The sequence below is a fragment of the Symphalangus syndactylus genome, chromosome 6, assembly GCF_028878055.3.
Source record: "Symphalangus syndactylus isolate Jambi chromosome 6, NHGRI_mSymSyn1-v2.1_pri, whole genome shotgun sequence".
Taxonomy (NCBI): Eukaryota; Metazoa; Chordata; class Mammalia; order Primates; family Hylobatidae; genus Symphalangus; species Symphalangus syndactylus.
Window position 1 is genome coordinate 51,401,592 of NC_072428.2, and position 20,240 is coordinate 51,421,831.

Below are 20,240 nucleotides of genomic sequence, written 5' to 3' on the forward strand. Positions count from 1 at the left end.
AGTGCATAGGAATTAGAGGCCATTAACTCAAATTTTATAGACCAGCAGCAAATACAAGTATTAATTGTGTAGGAATTAGAGGCCTGATTAGAGATCCTTTTACACCATATTCTCTCACCAGGCAGAGTAGAATGTATGTGGAAAGAAACTAAGAATTATGCAGAGATATAAGAAGAAAACCATAAGTGTGATGCCACAAAGGGCAAAGGAAGGAAATGTATCAAGAAAGAGAGTGGTCAACGGTGCTAAATGTTGTTGAGAAATCAGGGAAGATAAAAACTAAACTTCAGACACACAGAGGTTCCTGATGATGTATAGTAAAAGTTCTTTGGTAGTTTGACCAAGGCCAAAACTAAACTGGAATAATGGAAGAGTTATATGAGAGATGTGTACGTGAAGGTAAGTTATAGATAACTTCTCTAAGAAATTTGGCTGTTAACGGAAAGAGACAGAAGCAATATGAGTTTAGACAGATTTATACTAGTTGTTGTCATTGTTGCTTTTAATATGGAAAGGGACTTGAACATGATAAATGCTAGGAATGATTCATTTGAGAGAGTGAGGTTGAATATCCATGAGGGAGAAGAGATAATAATGAAAGTTTCCTAAGAAGTTGGGATGGAAGTGATCCAACGCAAACTAATAGAAACCTGTATGAGACACAGCTTGATGTCATAATGATTAATAAGGACTTTGTGATAATTATGCTAGTGTAAGGAAATAGTTCCTTCTTTGATAAATTTGTACCTCTTATGTAGGTATAAATATACCTCTTATGTAAGCATAAAGGATGAAGAGCAGACTTTTCTGAGCCCTTCAGTTTTCAGTTATTATTTCCTTTAGTTTTCAATCTGTTTATTCAACAACTATGAAATTTGTGTTTTATTTACAAGGCTAGAATGCTTTAAGAACAACAAAATCATTTTCAGAGACTTGACACAATAGTACTTTATTTTTCACTTATCCAACTGCCTGGTACAAATACAAGTGGGAGTTGCAAATGACAGAGGTTTGGCTCTGCACAGTTTTTTTAGGAATCCAGGCTTCTAGTGATTTATTCTGTGTAACACATAGCTTCCCAAGTCACATTTAATGTCAACATGAAAGGCTGCACATGGGAGGGTTTTATGAGCCAGGTATAGAAGTGGCACATGTCACTTCCAATCACATTGGAAGTAATGGCTAGAATTTAATAATACTCAACTCAAAGAAGGCTGGAAAATTGCCTAGCTATGTGTTCAGGACGGAAGGAATCAGGTTTGGTGAAAAATAACCGGTATCAAGCATAAGCACTATTATGTTCTGGGCACTTTGCTGGGGGATTCAATGATGAACAAAGAGCAGTCAATGATGAACAGAGATGACATTCAATAATAAACAGTGCCCTCATGGGCTTACAGTCCAGCAGCAAATACAAGTATTAAATAGGCATTTCCAAACATGATATCCATTACAAAAGGGGATGAAAGCGTGTTATAGGAATCCATATCAGTGAACCTGAGGATTGAAAAATAAAATGAATCTTACCACATATATGATCACATGTTTTAGTACTTGTAATTCGAGTTTCTTGGTTAAGACTGTTGTCATATCCTGTTGAAAATGAAACCTATTAACCCTTGGTAATAGCCCCTCAGAAGCAAAAATGCCTGAATCCCATGCCTAAGTCAGATCGCTTTCCTGGTCTCAAAGTCCCTGTTTCATACTACACAAAGCCCCAAATAAAGCATGGTCCTGAAGATTCCCTCACTTTCCAGCCATGAGTCACACTCAGAAGGCCAATGTTATCTTCAACATCTGCCATTCCATCATTCCCATCATAACTGGTGGCTCCCTAACCTCGCTGCCTATCAGAATCACCTATGGAACTTTTAAAAATAAATAACTTGCTATAAGCCCTATGCCAGACTTTCCAAATAAGAATCTTCCATAATGGTGAACCTAGAAATCACTTCTCCTTCCAAGACACAGGTAATCAGCAATTGGACCAGGACAATAAGCAATAGCTAGTGGGATTAAAGCCACGAGTTCTGTTGCCAGGAAATTCCTAAATACAACACTGGATGAGTGAGAAGAAATTAAATACCTCCTCTAGAAAACGTAAGACTCTGGAAATCTCTAACCCACTATCCTGTTGGTCTCTCTAACAGTTCTTCCACATCATATGAGATTGGGCATGAAGTCTTTTTTTTTTTTTTTAATTTTTATACTTGTATGACCCCATTTAATTCACTGATCCCCACTGAACATCAATTTTCCCATGGCTACAACGAGGGTACTAATAATATATTTGCCTAATTAAAGGGTTGATAAGAAAATTAAATAGAAAAACAGTGTCCATACGCTGTGAAAACTCTCAGAACAGAGTGTGTCAACTTTCTTTAACGTAGGTAAATGTACTTTTTTCAAGGCTTTACTTCCAATCTTCCCCTTAAGTGCTAGTGTCCAGAGGAAAAATTATTTCTTCTCTGTAGAAGTCATTTTGAAGACAGTCTTTTTCTGAGATCCAATGCAGTTGGGAGTTCTGAAGAGGAAGTTATAGTTTTAAGCTAGATTATCTCATTTTATTATATTCTGTGTTTATTTTTCTTTTGCCATGCTCAGGCCTTTGGCAAATGTTCTCTAGATGTACCATTCTTATCTCAGAATGCTGTAAACCATCAGTAGAAGCAGTTTAGATTTGGACTGCATGGTAAAATGAAAAGTAGTAACCCTCCAACCACAACCTAGTCAGGGTATTAATAATTATATGTAGCAAGAAAACAAAGAAGAAAATAATATTGAAAAAATGGAGATTCCCCAACCAGTTTCATATTTGAAGGATCTGAGTTGTATTTTTATTAAGGAAATTTTTTTTCTGAATACTGTCTTCCAAAATGTTGACATTAAAATCTGAATCAGAGGACTCTGAATGGAAAAGAAGTTTGATCAATGACACCTAGGGCTCTGAAGCGTGTGTGGCCACATGGAAAAGTCGAAGGATGCGCTGTCGAATCTCCCTTGTCTTCACTCCATAGACAATTGGGTTGAGCACAGGAGGAACCAGCAGATAGATATTGGCCAAGATGATGAGCAGGAGAGAGTCACGCCGCTTGCTAAAGCGATGTACCATAGACAATCCAATGAAAGGTACATAGAATATGAACACAGCACACACATGAGAGACACAAGTGCCAAATGCCTTGGCCTGGGCTTCACGTGTCAAGCCCAACACAGTCTTAAGAATAAGCAGATATGAGAAGGAGATGAGAAGTGAGTCCAGGCCAATGGCAGAGATGATGACAATAAGGCCATAGACAACATTGACCCGGATATCATCACAGGCCAGCTTCATGACATCTTGGTGTAGGCAGTAGGAATGGGAAAGGATATTGGAGTGGCAGAAGGACAGCTGCTTGATGAAGACAGGAAGGGGTGCCATCAGTGCAGCCCCCCGCACCACAGCAGCCACGCCAATTTTGGTGACACGAGGCAATGTAAGTACTGTGGCATGGCGCAGTGGGTGACAGATGGCCACATAGCGGTCAAAGGCCATGGCCAGCAGCACTGTGGATTCCATGCCAGATAAGGAGTGGATGGCAAACATCTGTAGCAGACAAGCATCAAACTGGATGGTAGTGGAATTGAACCAGAAGATGGCCAGCATTTTGGGCATGGATGAGGTGGAGATGAGGATGTCAATGCCTGAAAGCATGCAAAGAAGTATATACATGGGCTCATGCAGGCTGTGCTCAGTCCGCACAATGTAGATGATTGTCAAGTTACCTAGCACAGCAATAAGGTAGAGGGAGCACAATGGGAAGGCCAACCAGAACTGAGCCTCTTCCAAACCAGGGAGGCCTATTAGGATGAAGTATGTAGCACTGGATTCATTGCCATTGGGATCCACCATCATGAAGAAGCTGAACTGTGACCAGCACCAGGCAGGTAGAGGCTGGAATGCAAACATAAGCCATTGTCAGATCCATAAGAATCCCAATACCTAACACCTCACTCTATCCTGACATCCTGTTCTCTAACTCAAACTCTAATTCCATTTCTTATGCAAATTCTAATCATATTCTAAATGCAATCTCACATAATCTAACATAATTCAAGAACCAGACACAAATTCATCCAGTCCTACTTACTAACTCCATCTGTATTGTTAATCCTGACAGCAAGTGAAAGACTAAGACAAAAATTTTAAGCATATTCCAAATCATTTAGTTCTCCAAAGAAAGGCTACTGGCTGAATATAAAAGAATCTTAGGTGATAAAAATATCTCACCATTTCCTCTATCCTAGCTTACCTTTATGCTTCCCTATGCTTAATACTAACTGCAATTCTAAGCGTATCATTAGACTATCTTTAAGAAAAAATTCCAGTCCAAGTGTAACAACACTAGTAATAACAGATTAATACTGAAACCTAACCCCATCATTAATCTAATGATCTCCCCAATTCTAGATTTAACCGTAACTTTAACATAACTTAATATTTGACCTTTTAATAACCATTTCAATCTTAAAGATCGAATTGATGATATTCAAGTCACAATTCATATTCTATTTTATTATGATAAACCGTAATCCAATAAAAAACTGACACTAAATTAATCCTGAACTCTAACTCTATGTTACCTTCTTGTCCAAATGACCACCCAAAGCTTTACACTTGTTCAGACTACTCAGTTTATTTCAAATAAAGAATGATGGCTATAGTTGATACCATTGGTGTCCCAGCCAGACCCCATTCATAAAGCTAATGTAACCATCTCCCATCTGCACTGAGCATTGAGTGCTAAGGGCTCACAGCTCCCCTTCTTTCCAGAGGATTGTCCTTGGTCAAATGGGAGGCACCTCACTCAGGAGTGTTACACTGTGCCCCCATGATGCACATCTAGAGGCCAGTGGCTGCCTGACATAAGGGGTACCAAAGGCAAGCCCCATTGCCTCTGGGTGCAACAAACACTTTGATGCAATTTGTACTTCAGAGCTTCCCAAGGAACCAGCCTGAGGCTTGTCTCCAGCTGAGACCACAGCCCTGCTTAGCTTTCTTCCCCTGCCCTACCAGGATTCCCTCCTTCTTCTTCTCATGGCCATGTACTCCTTCAATATGTCATTTGGACAAGAACCCCCACCTCAGGTTCTGCTTCTAGGAGACCCGCCCAATCTAAGAAAGTGAGATTGATACAACTAGAATACTAACCCTGAGGGGTGATGGCATTAGAAGCACTGGAGGCGTAATCAATCCTATAGCAGAATTCAGTCTGCAAATGAACTGAATCTGACTATAAAAATGATTTGATATTACTGAGGTGGAAAATGTCAGACTTGGGTCATCTCAGATCGTATGTCTCTGTTAAGAGTGAACTGATTCCCTCCTTCCCTCCCTTTCTTTCCTCCATCTACAAATATTCATGTGTTCCTACTATAGAGTAGCCCTTATCTGAAATGCTTGAAACCACATTTTTTTTTATTTTGGGATTTTTTTTTATTTTGGAATATTTGCATTATACATACCCAGCTCAGCATCCATAATGCAAAAATCCAAAATTTGAAATGCTCCAGTGAGCATTCTCTTTGAGCATCATGTTGGTGCTCCAAAAGTTTCAGATTTTGGAGCATTTCAGATTTTGGATGTTTGGATTAGGGAGACTCAACCTATATTTATTAGATCATGTTTATTGTAGTTTTTACATAGATTTGGCCCTGGAATGTTTGAGAGCTGGGGTAGGGGTTTCTGCATGGGTTACCAGAAAGCAGCTGAGTGTAAGTCAGAGTTCATGGCCAGCATCAGCAGAGGTCCCGTGGGCTCAGGTTGTGTCACAAATCTTTGTACCAGCATCAAGCAGTCACCCAGAGGTTTCCTCAGACCAGACAGAAATTAGTGGAAAAACAATGGGAGCATGAATAGTAGAACAGAGGGTGAGAGAGTTTAATTCAATCTGCTGGGAAGGGGAGGTTTAAGGCAGAGAAACCATATTTAACCTAGAACTTCAGGCAAAGGGCCGAAGTCATCAACATCCCCTCTCATTGCTGCAGCTTCTCTGCAGCATGTGGCACCAGGAACAGTTTCCTGCTTCTTAGAGCTTCTCCCTCTCCTTCCTGCTGTTCCTCGGCTCTCTCTAATCACCAATTATTGGTTTCGTTTCTGGATCTTCACTCTTCTCTCCAAAATTATATCTTCAGTGCTCTTCCTGTTCTATATTCTCTTCCTGGGCCATCTCATCCCCTTCAGTAAATCCATTTTTGTTGTATAAACAATTGATCCCCAAACCTATTTAATGAACCCTGAATTCTCTTTTGTAATCCAGGTTCATAATTCTGAAGACTTACTAAAAGGGTTCACTTGATCGTCTTTCAAGCATATCAAACTCTCCATGTTCAAAAAACAAACTCTTTCAGAGGCAGTATTATATAGCCATTGAAACCATGATCCTTGAAATCAATGCATCAATCATTCTAAACCCAGTCTAAAACCTCTAGACCTGTGTGATCTGGGGTAAATCATTTAACCTTTCTAAGCCTCAGCATCCTCATCATTAAAATGATTATAAGAGTCCCTGGCTAATAGCGGGTCAATGTGAAGATTAAATGAGATGATAAATGTAAAGCACTTAATACCTCACACATAGTAAGTATGCAAAAAATAATATCTGTTGCTGTTAACCATTTTCCTCCAGTGTTTCTTTTTTTCTGTTATGGTGGCCTGAATCATCATACAAGCCAGGTTCTCTGATCCTGACTGCCACGTCTCTAGGGTAACCTTCCTCATCCACAAAGTCCCAACAATCTAACCAGATGAAACCAGCTCGCTCCCTATTATTTGTAAAAATACCCTTGAAACTCCATATTGGTTCTAGAATAAAGACTAAACTTCTTATGACGTGGCTAAAGGTCTGTCTTTCATCACCCGGGCCTGGGTTCCTCCCTCACCACTCCTCACCATGATCCCTATGATCTAGCCACATTGGAGTTCATGCTATTTCACAAATATAGCCTTGATTCCCATGACTCTGTGTCTTTCTATCTTTTTTTACTTCTCATCCCCTTGTCAAGAAAAACTGTTCCTCCCAAATCTTCCTCCTTGACTTCCCGCACTCATTGTTCGCATCCTGGCTTACTGTCTCTCTCCTATACTACTTTTCCTAAGCCTCTTTTACCTAGGCATAATTAAATGTTTACTGTTCTGTGCTCAAGGAGAACACTATTTAGGTCTTTTTAAAGTATTTACCCTCTTGATAATAGTAACTATAATTATTGCTATATTTTCCCCTGAATTATGAGCTCCTGAACACCAGGAACTTTATTATATTTATTAATTGTTTAGTTAATGTTTTTGGAAGATGAAAATGAGTTTTAGCAACAGGAGAGTTTCTTAGTATACATGTCATGAGGGTAACACAGCCAAGGGCATAGTTAAGACTGCCTGTTATCTGTACTAGAGAGAATTTTGAGAAGGATGAGATAATGTTTGGAAGGTCAGTGCAATTTTAATTTTGTAAAAACAATCTTTAGGGTCAAACAGAAAAGTCCTTTCTTACCCAAGGAGCCAGAGGGCCACAGAAATATATATTAAAAAAAAACAGAGCAGCTGCAAGGTCTTGGTCCTAATAAATGCAAAGTGGACATGCAGCACAATTTGTGCCTAAGAGCAGGATAGACCTAAGATCCCTCACCTGGAAATACTGGCAAGAAGGTTCTGGTACTGCAGAAGGTCAGATATCCATGCTATCCATCAGTTTTACGTGAACAGATATGGCAGAGCAGGTTGATACTCAGGATTAAAAAAATGTGCTGTCTTAGGAAACATACTGGGAAAGAACTCTGGCTGGGCATATGCAACACTATTGCCTCTGAAGGTAGAGTGATATGGTAAGCAGAATCCTGGGGCTTAGAACACAAGTCTTGGTGCTAAATAAATGCAGTGAATAATAATAACGGCAAAGTGCTGCTGTGAAATTGTATGAGATAAGGCATGTCTAAAGGAATTGTAAAAACCAAATCGGAGTACACATAGTGCATTGTTTTCCACAAAAATGGGCAACAAGGTCTCTGAAAATGCATGAAATTTCACATACTTTTCAATACCCCAAGTTTGTCACCTTAATCACCACTCGGCCTCTATGTACACACTCATACACACACATATTTACTAGCAGTCAATTTCTCACAATAGCAAGACTGGGCACTGATACAAAGATACCAGAAATCAACAAAAGGAAGATTCAGCTGGCCTGGGAGGGAGGTGCCTAGGCAGTATAAAATGGGCGGCTATCGCTGGGGCTAAAATATCAGCCTGGACCCCAGAAGACTACAGCAGGAGAGAAATGAACGGATGGAGAAGGAGCCAGCCAGAGAGCTCAAGTGCTACCGTTCAGACTGGCCAGCCCTGAAGCGTCCCGATGTTCAACAGTCCCTCCACGAGACAGGCAGAGGGACCAGATGACTTCCAGATGGCCGTCCAGCTTGAGCAGCTGTTAGTAATTAAAACTCAATGAGATGGTTTTGAGCTGTGGAGGAAGTTAGAACTAAATTATTTTGAAAATAAGGCACAATCAAGAAGAAATAAACTAACAAAGCATTTTTCTTTTTTTTTTAGAAAGCCCACACACTGCTCTAATCCCCAAGGAATAGCCCTGTGCTGAGATTTTCTGTGAATAAGTTGAACTATCTTAGCAAGTTCCAGGAATGTTTCTTCAGGAACTATGAAGGACATCTTAGCCTTTTCTCAGGAATAGGGGAACAGGAGCTCCCAGCTGTAAAGACTGGAAATCCACGTGGAGGCCTTCAGTCCTCTTCCTTCCTTCCCCCAGGGCTTCAGAACTCTGTCTCCTAATGCCAGCCCAGCCCCACTCACCAGCCAATCCTCACATTCTTCCCTAGAACTCCTTCTCATAGACCCGTGAAAAAGCAGTCAGAGAGATAGACCAGACAGCAGGAGAGAAATGAAGGGATGGAGAGGGAGCCAGCCAGAGGGCCCAAGTGCCACCCTTCAGACTGGCCAGCCCTGAAGCGTCCCAATGTTCCACAGTCCCTCCACGAGACAGGCAGAGGGACCAGATGACTTCCAGATGGCCTTCTAGCTTGAGCAGCTGTTAGTAATTAGAACTCAGTGAGATGGTACTCCAAAGGTGTACCATTAGCCTATTAGCCCTATCTCTTCTGACCCAGGAGAACAATGAGGTCATCTTTAACCCTGATTTTGTTGTTTTTATAATATGAACATAGATTATTGAGCACCTACAAAATGACAGAAACTATACAGTGCCATCTGTATAAATATTATCTCTAATCTGGGAATAGCCCCGCAGAAGGTGAGGGTGTTTAATTCAATCTGCTGGGAAGGGAAAGTTTAAGGCAGAGAAACCAGATTTAACCTAGAACTCCAGGCAAAGGGGCCAAAGTAATCAACATCCTTCTCGCTGCACCATAGATCCTCTCTATATTATGGGTGAGTACTGTGGATCCTTTCTATATTATGGGTGAGAAAACTGAGGCTCGAAGACGTTAAATAACATAACCAAAGTTTAACAGGTGACTGGCAATGCAGAAACTTAACCTAGATAGTCTCATACCAAGGCCTATACAGTTTCCCTCATTCTGGGCTGCCTCTAATTTTGCTGCACCTTCTGAAAGCTAATAAAATCCACCCAAAGGGCAAGGTATAAGAAGGGCTTGGTAAGTAGCACAGCTGCCCTGGGTATACTCTTAGAAGGGAAACCAAGAGGGCTGCAAAGAAGACTCTTCTGCACTGGAACTTGGGGCACTCACCTCCTCTTTCAGCCCTAACTCCAAAGGCTGTGACATGGATAGGCCCCACAATGGAGATTAAAAGGCTTGTCCTCTACCAAGTATTTCCTTATTATCTAATTAGAGCCTCTCATCCACCTGTCAAGCGGATATCATTAATCCCATTTGACAGATAAGGATGTTGAGGGTTAGTTAGAGCCCTTAATGCTAAATCCATTGCTTTATAATATGCCAAGCTACTGCCCTACTCCTCTCCATCTCCTTAAGAAGGGACTTTGCTTTGTAAGCACTATTTCAATATTAATCTCTCAGGAATCCAACACTGAGGACCCATGAGTCCAGGGGCCCCTCTTGGACTCAGGACACATGACCAGCTCTCCCCACTTAGGTTCAGTGTGGAAGGAGAACAAGGAGGAGATTCATTGTCACTGTCATTATCTGGGCTAAACACACAGAATGTTTCATGCCCAGAGCAATGGAGTGGGGGCCTCTGGCGCTGCTGTCGGCCTCTGGGAATATTTAGAAAAGAATGTCCTTGGGGAGAAGCCCAGACATACCTGGGAGCCTCTGGCTCCTCTTCCCAGGCACAGAGAGGGAAGGCAGACCTCAGGGGCAATGCTGTGGCTGGCAAGGACTGGATGAGCTTATCAGTTGATTCTTAAATAGAGTCCCTTCCCTAAAACTTAGTGAGGGTAGTAGCCCCAGAATTACTTCCATTCAAATTATCTGCATCCACTGTGCCCCACACCTTGCTTGTATTTAATAAAGCAGATGAACCCTTGCAAGGTGTTGGCTACTCTTCTTAAAATGGCCAAGATGAAAATGGAAAGATGAGAGAGAGCAATTTCTCACTCCCAAAAAGCAAAGTGAGCCCTCACCCCACCCTGCTCACTCAAGTCAGCCTGACCACCTAAAATCACCCCTAGGCAGAGTTCCTAGAGTTCAGGTCTCTGCTCCTCCACTTCCTGAGTAGGACCAGACAAGTGTTCTAAAGATCTGCAAAGCTGCGCCTAGTTACCAGTTCCCTTTAGAGCTACTCTAGCTGCAAGCAAATGTAAGGCAAGGGAAATGCCCAAAGTGGGATTTTGATCAGTGTACTCATTTTTTCAACAATCATTGATGGACTTCTGTGCCAGACTCCACTAAGTACCAGAGATATCGTTCCAGCCTTCCAAGGATGGGGAGAAATTGAGACGAATATGCAGCCATCACAGCACATTATGATAAATTCTGGGACAAGGGTAAGCAAAAGGGCCTCAGAAGCAAAGACAACAATAGCTCAGCAAGCTTTTTAGGCTCCAAGGGCTTCCCTGAGGAGGTGACATTTAAGCCATGGCAGCGGGACCTGCTGCAGGCAGGTAATGGGGCAGCGGCACAGGCAGTTAATGGGGCGGGGCACAGTAGCATTCGGTTAGAAAAGAAAAACATATTGAGTGTCAAAAACTGGAGATGAAACAGTAGATAAATCAGACAAGATGATGGCTTTTATGGAGCTCATATAACATGAGGCCAATAATGAGAAGTAAACAAATAAAATTTCAGATGAAGATAAGGGCACGAAAGAAAGACAGAGTGATAGGACAGAGGAAGATGGGTGCAGGACACTCATACTGGAAACAGGAGTCAGTAAAGGCCTCTCTTAAGGATGTGACATGTGATGAGAAAACACTAGCCATTCTAAGATCCAGGGAAAGTGCATTCCAACCGTGGGAGACAGCAAGAGAAAAGGGTCCCCCAGCAAGAATGATATTGGGGGATTCATGGAATAAAAGGAAGGTCAAGGTGGCCAGAGCATCAAGAGCACAAGAGAGTTTGAGAAGATGAGATGAGAGGAGGGCAAGGACCTCATCAGGTAACAGGGCCTTGCAGGGTATGGCAAGGAGCTTTGGTTTAATTCTGAGTGACTTGGGGGAATTTCAGCCACAGACCTGATCTAGTTTGTTTTTAAAAATACATCCTGGGCCGGGCGCGGTGGCTCACGCTTGTAATCCCAGCACTTTGGGAGGCCAAGGCGGGCGGATCACGAGGTCAGGAGATCGAGACCACGGTGAAACCCCGTCTCTACTAAAAATACAAAAAATTAGCCGGGCGTGGTGGCGGGCGCCTGTAGTCCCAGCTACTCGGAGAGGCTGAGGCAGGAGAATGGCGTGAACCCAGGAGGCGGAGCTTGCAGTGAGCTGAGATTGCGCCACTGCACTCCAGCCTGGGCGACAGAGCGAGACTCCGTCTCAAAAAAGTAATAATAAAAATTAAAAAATTAAAAATAAAAATACATCCTGGCTAATACAAAGAGCCAGAGAGAAAAAGAACAGACCTTGTTTGGAAAGCTGAAACTGACTTAATGTAGCTAGGGTAAAGAGTACAAGGCAAGGGGTGCTGCCGTGTGGACACTAATCTACTTTTTAAATGGGCTGAAGACTGAATCCTGATCCTAAACACAGACCAAGCTGAGATCGGAGCCCCAGGAAGATTACTAAGTGCCAGTCTCAGCCACAGCCTGACTCCTGATGTACAGCATCGAATGAGCCCAACCTCACTCAGAGCCCCACTTCCACCCCAGCTGCAGCCCCATCCCCAGTCATAGACTGAGCTTCAACCACGTTCACCTGTTCACACACCAAACCCCAACCCAACCCCAGTGCAGCCCCAGTCTAACCCCAGCCCAGCCTGTCATCTGTCCTCATTCACATCAGCCCCTGCCAGCCTCTAGATGGGTATACTAGTAAACTAATCACCGAAAAACTGCTTGAAAACTACCCTTGGGCTACCTGCAACACCCACATGCTTCTGTTCATCACACAAACATAGAGATCACTAAGGCTGCCTGTCCTTTGAGTCAGGGGCTTCCTACACGTCTCGCACTTCTGGTTCTTCACAGCCTGGCTTCTCATGCACTCAGCAAGTCTAACAGGAGACCCCTAGCTGCAAGTAACCCATGCACCTGGAGATGCCCCTGGCCTCCTGCACTCACCTCAACTGTATGGAAGGAACGTGTGACCCCCTTTGTCCAGTCTTCCTCCAGAAGAGATCTGGCAGGCTGCACTGAAATACAGCCTCTCTGTCTCCGCCTACTCCCTTGGACCTCCCTGGTCAGGGTTATTTATTCTCTGCCTTACCCCCTCCCTCCTTCTGCTTCTTCCTGCAGGGTGGGGCAGAATGCTGTCCAAAGGGTACATCAGCAGGTACCCCTCACTAGCCCACTGTGGTTCTGGACTGCTTCTCAGCTTCTGTGCCCTGGGAGGATATGCCTGGGGGTATGGGGAGGAGAGGCAATGGGGAAAGGGGTCTCTAGAGTCCTCCCCTGATGGGCTGCTGGGATCCTCATGCCAACTCCCAATGTGAAGTTAGATAGGGAAAGTGAGTAGAAAAAAGCTAGAAGAAACTCATTAGTGTAGTCTTCGTGACGGTCTTTATCCAAGTCTCTTCTCAGGTTTATCAAACTCAAACAGGAGAATGGCAAAGGAAGTTTGCAGAGACACTCCACGGTTAAGTGTCGGCCCGTTTCCATCCTGAAGTGTTCTTTCTGTCCTGCCTTCTCTCCTTTGGGGGACACTGTTTAGGTCCTTGCTGAACGTGGAATTCACTGGGTCCATCCTCTTTTTCCCAAAGCCCTAGGGCTACGTCTTTTTTTCGTCTCCCAGGCTCTGGTCCCTGTGTCTGGCTAACTTATAACCAAGGTCCCCAGGGACAGTGCCTCTGCCATCCACTCTCTGGCCTTGGATTACTGAACTTCTGGCTGAGGACAGAGAACCTGGTTTCTTTAACCCTCCCTACCCCCAACACCAGCCACGTAAGACCAGTGACATCTGGTTTCTCTCTTAACGGCAAAAATAGTCAGAGAACATTTTAGAGAGTTAGAGAACAATTTGAATGTAAAACTAAATACCTTGTATTTTGAAATAAGTAAAAACTACATCTATAAATAGAACAACATGATTTTTAGTTGGTCTCCCCTTATTTTTTACTGATCAGTTTCACAACTGTAAGTTTTAAATTCAGAACACAGGACATGATAAATCAAGCTATGCTAAAATAGATAATGGCAAATCAGACCATTCTAATTAGACCACATCAAAATTACTGGTGACAAGAGTTTCTGGTGCCTACAGAGCATGCAGCCTGACACTTGCTATCAGAACCCTGGAGCCATCTCTGCTGCCTCCATTAACCTCATTAACTTAGACATGGCAAAGACTTTAAAAAATACCAAAGGGACTTCTACTTCCATCCAATATGGAGTAACAGTGAGACATGTGGAAGGACAGTGAGACATGAGACAAGGTGAATAATGAGGTGAACTCTAGTTTTTTCAGCTTCCTGCCTTAAGGGAGTTTCCATGGGGCAACAGAAGGGAGACTGACTGACTGGCTTCCCCTCCACCCTTGCTTTCCCAGAGGGATTAGGAGAAACTCCCTACAACCGAGGCCTTTTTTTTTTTTTTTTTTTTTGAGACAGAGTCTCGCTCTGTCACCAGGCTGGAGTGCAGTGGCGTGATCTCGGCTCACTGCAATCTCTGCCTCCCGGGTTCAAGTGATTCTCCTGCCTCAGCCTCCCAACTAGCCGGGACTACAGGCATGCGCCACCACACCCGGCTAATTGTTGTATTTTTAGTAGAGATGGGGAACCGAGGCTTTTTATATATGTTTGGCAGACAAGCCAAAAAGGGAAGGGAGAGGTGAGGATACCATGACCTGCTATTGAGGCAGGAGGGCAGGGTTTAGGGAGGCCAGTGCCTCAGATAGCAGAGGCAGGAAAGGTAGAAAGAGGTAACAAAAGCCCTTGAAATCCTTGTATTCAGGATGAAGAAGGTGTGGTCTGGCCTGTGAAAAGGTGGAGCAAGGAAGCACCATGTTTCCTTTCATTCCCACAGACTGAGCTGTCACCCAGGCTGACCCCAGACCGAGAAACTGGGCATCTTAGAGTCATGTCACTCAACTTTGGAAATTATTTCTGCTGCTCACAGCCAGAATTCTTCAATCTCCCTCCTCCATTCCAAGATACATACAGACACCTCACATCAATCAATGCTCAGAAATACAGATGCTGTTCCCACTCTTGTGTCACATACACACCCAACACACAAAGAAAGTTTGCCTTAAAACATATATACCAGACATATGCACGAAAATACTGTCAGTACCAACAATATGCACACAGAATTCAGACATACATTTCACCGACTTACAACTGATAACACATATACCACACAAAATGGTTTTACATCACAAATATTATGCACAGTAGACATATGCCCAAACACGCTGAAAGATACAGACATCCCAATACTACACATTCCACACACTCATGCACCACATTCACATATTACAAATATGAAGAAAAGATAGAGGCAGCATTCTTACCAGATACACATAAAGGTACTGCCCACCATACAGATACAGACACCAGCATTCTCACGTAGACACATATCATATACCAACTAACAGACACCACAGAAATACAAATGCACAATCAGAGACACGACTCATGAAACATACACATGCCAGGACATAGCTACCACACTCACCAGGACACAGCCAGTACGTATTCCATGTGTGCACCCTCTCTCTCACATATATGCACACTGAAAAGCACATGTGTCCACATAAACACACCCACACCTTCACACCCACAACCAGAATACATGGCAACCTTATGGACAAATAGTCGTATAGAGCCACACAGATGCAAATTGGCAGATTTGTGAAATCTGCCAACAAACCCTCCTGCATACAGAAACTTCCACATTGCATGTGAGCTGCCTCTTGTCTTGTTGCTGTCTCTCCAGTTACTATTCCCCAAATACCTTCATTAACCCCTGATTATGGCTGGGTAACCACTTTAGGGTCTTTGCAATAACTTTTATAGTCCATGCAAATTCACCAACATGGGCACATGGGGGCGAGAACATTAAAATCATACTTCAAGACTGGAATGAACCATGAGGTGTGATCTTTACAGCCTCCCGATGTCAAAACTAGATGTATTTTCTAGCTGAGAGAGAAGGAGAAGGCAAGACCACCATGGCAGAGGGACTAGTGCAGTCATTCTCCAGGATGTCCAGACAGGGTCATAAGTTCAGTACTGACACATTCCTGGAGACAGAATACATGATCTACTTAAATTGCTGGAAGAAGACAGCACAATAGGTTTGATGCTTTAATCACCAAGGCATTCAATAGGATCCTAATATTCCCATCTTCCATAGTGTAGTAGAAGTGAGACACTAAGGTGTCTCACTTGCCACCTTGTGAGAACATACGGAGGACCCTTGAACGGATCTCTTTGGTCTTGGCTCCATAGACAAGGGGGTTGACTACGGGTGGTAGCAGCAAGTAGGTATTAGCCATAACCACATGGAGCAGGGAGGTGGGACCACCCAGCCTATGCACCCCCGAGAGCCCAATGAGGGGTACATAGAAGACCAGAACAGCACAGAGGTGGGAGATGCAGGTGTTGAAAGCCTTGAGTGCTGCCCCGCAAGAGGACAGCTCCAAAACGGCCCGCGGGATGAGGATATATGAGAAGCCAATGAAGAGAGAGTCCGCACCCATGACTGAGAGGATGATGAAGAGTCCATAAACTACATTGACCCTGGTGTCAGTACAGGACAGCTTCATAATATCTTGGTGCAGACAGAAGGAGTGTGTGACTATGTGTTCGGCAGTAGGACAACCGCTTCAGGATGAAGGGCAGTGGGAAGAAGAATACAAACCCCCTGGTCAGGGAAGCTAGTCCAATCTTGGCCACAGTACACCCTGTCAGCACAGAAGCATGGCGCAATGGGTGGCAAATGGCCACAAAGCGGTCAAAAGCCATGGCCAGCAGGACAGCTGACTCCATGGCTGACAGAGCATGGATAAGAAACATCTTGGCCAGGCAAATGTTGAACTCGATCTCCTGGATGCCCGTCAGGAAAAGACTGGCCATCTTGGGCATGGTGATAGAGGAGAGGACTAGGTCAGTGGTGGAAAGCATGGCCAGGAAGAGGTACATGGGCTCATGCAGATGCCTCTCCACACGAATGATGAGGACAATGGTCAGGTTACTCAGGGTGGCCAAGGCATACATAAAACACAGTGGGAAAGCCAGCCAAAAGTGTATGGTAGGCCCCGGGCCAGGGATACCCACCAGAAGGAAGTATGCTGGGTGGGCCAGAGTTCCATTTGAAGTGGCTATGACAGGGACCAAGAGCTGGGGCTTCTGCATCCCAAATCCAGGGTCTAGGAAAGGGAAAAGTAGAAACATTATTTAGTTGTGGCTCAGAGGAGAGAAAGGACTAATGAGGAGAAGGCACTGGAGTGGTGACAGTAACAAACAGGACTAAGTCATCCCAGTAATTCTGAACCCTAGTCTCTCTCTGCTCTGATTCTCCTTATATACAACTTCCTGGATACCTTGAGCCTTACCCTGACCCTCCAAGGTCCCAGTGCTGCACAAGCAGATTCTATTACTGTCCCATGAATCTCAGTGTGTGAAGACCCACTCATAAAACATGTAAGACAGTCCTGCATCTTCAGAGCTGATGTTGCTGCCCAGGGCACTGCTCTTAGCCTTTTCCCATCAGAGCAGACTTGTAGGATTGCTCAGAATGGTCCACATTGACCAGCTCTTCTGATGTATGCTGGGGTTAGGGTGGGTCTGGGTTCAGATTTAGAGGCTCAGTCTATAGCTGCCTTTAAGACCTTCTATAATCTAATTTAAGATAGGGAGCAGGGGCTCAGTCTGGGATGAGATTTCAAGAGAGGTTTGTGTTTAGGCCTGAATACTGTTTCTCAAACTTTCCTGATAGAAACATCTAAAATAATTGAAAACACCATCCCTCCAGGTCCTGCTCCAGGCCCAGAAAATCAGAATTGCCAGGGCAGGGTTTTGGAAATCTTTTTAAAAAACAACAAGCCCGCCTGGCACAGTGGCTCACGCTTGTAATCCCAGCACTTTGGGAGGCCGAGGTGAGCGGACCACAAGGTCAGGGGTTCAAGACCAGCCAGGCCAACACGGTGAAACCCTGCCTCTATTAAAAATGCAAAAGTTAGCCGGGCGTGGTGGAGCACACCTGTAATCCCAGCTACTCAGGAGGCTGAGGCAGGAGAATCGTTTGAACCTGGGCGGCAGAGGCTGCAGTGAACCGAGATCACCCCCACTGCATTCCAGCCTGGGTGACAGAGCGAGACTCCAACTCAAAAAACAAAACAAAACAAACAAACAAAAAACAATAAGCCCCTTTCCCCTAGGAAATTTGGGCTTTAAATCAGAGAACCTTGGGGAAAGTTGTTCTGGTGTTCTTGGGGGCAGGGAGGTGAATGAAGAGGGACTATTATTTCCATTTCCAGCTCCCAAACAAACAATAAACAGCATCTGCCATCAGGATCTCTCAAGCCCCAGGTGAGAGTCAGTCCCAGCTTGTGCTCAGCAAGAGGAGCATGTCATGGAAATCAGATGCAGCTGAGACGTGAACAGAAAATCAGCCAGTGCTGCTGCTGTTACTCCACAGTGTTCACAGGCACATCCCTCCCTCCACCTACTCTCCCTGGTGATCACACAATGTCCCAGGCTCACCTTCTTTCTCTCCACAGACCACACTGTTCTAAGCCTGTGTACTGAGATTCAGCCATATAACCTACCGCCTCCTTGATATTTCCACCTGGATAGCCTATGGGCCTCCCACTCATCTTGCCTCTAACAGGGACCCCTTCCAAACCTGTTCCTGATCTCAGAGAATGCTACTGCCCAGCACCCACATCACCCAAGTCAGGGCAGCTGGTCTCATCTTGACCCCTCTCCTCTTTCACCCCCACATGCAATTCAGCTTTTCCAATTAATTATTGGGGCCGTTCCTCTTACTTAATACACCTCCTCCCAACTTCATTATATTATCCACTCTGCCCTGATTATAAAAAGAGCCTTCCAACTTACCTCTCTGCCTCCAAACCTAGTCTATTCCAAACCACCTTCCACACCACTGCCATCTAAACAGCAAAACTGGACACCTCAGGCTCCTGCTGAGCAAGTTAGGAGTGATTCCCATAGCCTTCCAGATAAAGTGAGAACTAGTAACTCCACAGTATGCAGACAAGGCCCTTCACAGTGTTCCTCTAACTCCACTTTCCAGCCCAGCTTCAGTTTCCTTCTTCATCACCAATCACCACCAACACCACCACCACCACAACACACACGTGCACATACACACACACGTACACACTCACACACATTTTTTCCTGGTAAAGTAATTCCCCTGCCTTGCTTAAGTGAAGAGTAGGAGGCAGGAACTGAGGAGTCCTGTCCTGGGACAAAGGATAGGCAAAGCTTGGAGTGGGTCTCACAGGCTTGAAGAAATTCCTCTGTGTAGGAACAAGGTCCAGGAACCGGGCTACGGTGATCTGGAAAAGGTGTACACTGGAAGACCTCTCCAAGCAGCCAAGCTGACTGATCAAGTCCCGGCTTCCTTATGCAATGAGCCTTCTGTGCCTGTCTCTGCGGACCTTCCCGTTGCCTCACCTCCCTGGGCTGAGCCTGGTACACTCACCACCAATGCTTCCCCAGCACATGGAGGCCGCCCAATTATAGCTTCTCTGGGGCCCCTCGGGAGTGTGTGGAGTGACGGAGAATGAACGAGTAGGGTCTCCCTGGCACTGACGCTCTGCTCAGACGCCCAAGGAAAGCTGAGCCCTGACTCCTTCCTGCCCAAAGGGACTGACCTCTGTCACTATCCCTCTGAGCCCAGCTCAAGAGAATAGAGGGAGGCTGTGTCGCGGGGTGGAAAGGAGAAGAGGAATAACGGGGCTGGAAGAGAGGACCTGCTGGAATGGAGGGGTGGGCACTCAGCAGAAAGCACGCAGGGATACCAGCGCTCTGAACACACTAACTACCCAAGGGGGTCGAAGCCTCGTCAGGACTCTTGCTTCTTCATGCTGCCACCTTGTGGTCGCATAGGGGATCTGCAGCCTCGTGGCCGTCCCTGAGCAATGGCTCTGAGGATGATGCCTTTAAGAACCAAGGACCCACCTGACTCTAGCATCTGAGCTCTTTCCACTGCTCTACGCTGCCCCTTAGCTCTCCCTGTCACCCTCTCAAGCCCACCCTTTCTTCCTTGGGTCGCTAATCATAGATGTCCTGTCCCTCCAGAAATCAGACCGTGTGGCATATTTGCTTGAACATGGGGCTCTAGAAGGAAACAGAATTGGGTCCACCCATTTATTAATAGTATGACTACTATAAGCATTTAATGTGAAAGCATTTAATGTGAAAAACAAAATGAGATACTAGCAAGTCTCCAGTGAATGTTTGTGTTCATTATTATTAGTCAAAACAAATGGAAGAGCCAAGGACGTAGGAAATCCAGTAGACAGTGCCACAAAAGAGAAAGGAAAAAATATATTGAGAAGGAAGATTGGTCAGCAGTTCAGAAAGCTGCTGAGAGCTCAAGCAGTGAAAAGACTGAAATCAAAGGTCACTGGCTACCTGTATAACAGGGTGGGGGATGGAATCTTGAATGCAGCAGTGTG

At 44.6% G+C, this 20,240-nt stretch overlaps 1 protein-coding gene across 4 annotated transcripts; it reads right to left on the reverse strand.

Moving 5' to 3' along the window:
• Positions 1-922: 922 nt before the first annotated feature.
• Positions 923-19,657, reverse strand: LOC129484533 (olfactory receptor 51E1). Of its 4 annotated transcripts, none has more exons than XM_055282710.2 (3): positions 19,533-19,657; positions 16,867-16,958; positions 2,894-3,934 (listed from the first exon to the last, which is right to left on the reverse strand). In XM_055282710.2, the coding sequence occupies exons 2-3, from the start codon at positions 16,942-16,944 to the stop codon at positions 2,939-2,941; spliced, it is 1,074 nt and encodes a 357-aa protein (XP_055138685.1). In that variant the 5' UTR covers positions 16,945-16,958; positions 19,533-19,657; the 3' UTR covers positions 2,894-2,938. The 4 variants fall into 4 exon arrangements, with proteins under 4 accessions (XP_055138688.1, XP_055138685.1, XP_055138686.1 ...); XM_055282711.2 differs by having other exon boundaries at positions 19,434-19,657; XM_055282712.2 differs by lacking the exon at positions 19,533-19,657 and adding an exon at positions 18,975-19,251.
• Positions 19,658-20,240: the final 583 nt, after the last annotated feature.

What these genes read in the sequence shown, in the direction of transcription:
- LOC129484533 (XM_055282710.2), bottom strand. Translation starts at nt 16,944, where the DNA reads ATGCAGAAGCCCCAGCTCTTGGTCCCTGTCATAGCCACTTCAAATGGA. An exon ending in ACCCAGCATACTTCCTTCTG is followed by an intron (nt 3,935 to 16,866) that starts GTGGGTATCCCT and finishes TTTGCATTCCAG; the next exon opens with CCTCTACCTGCCTGGTGCTG.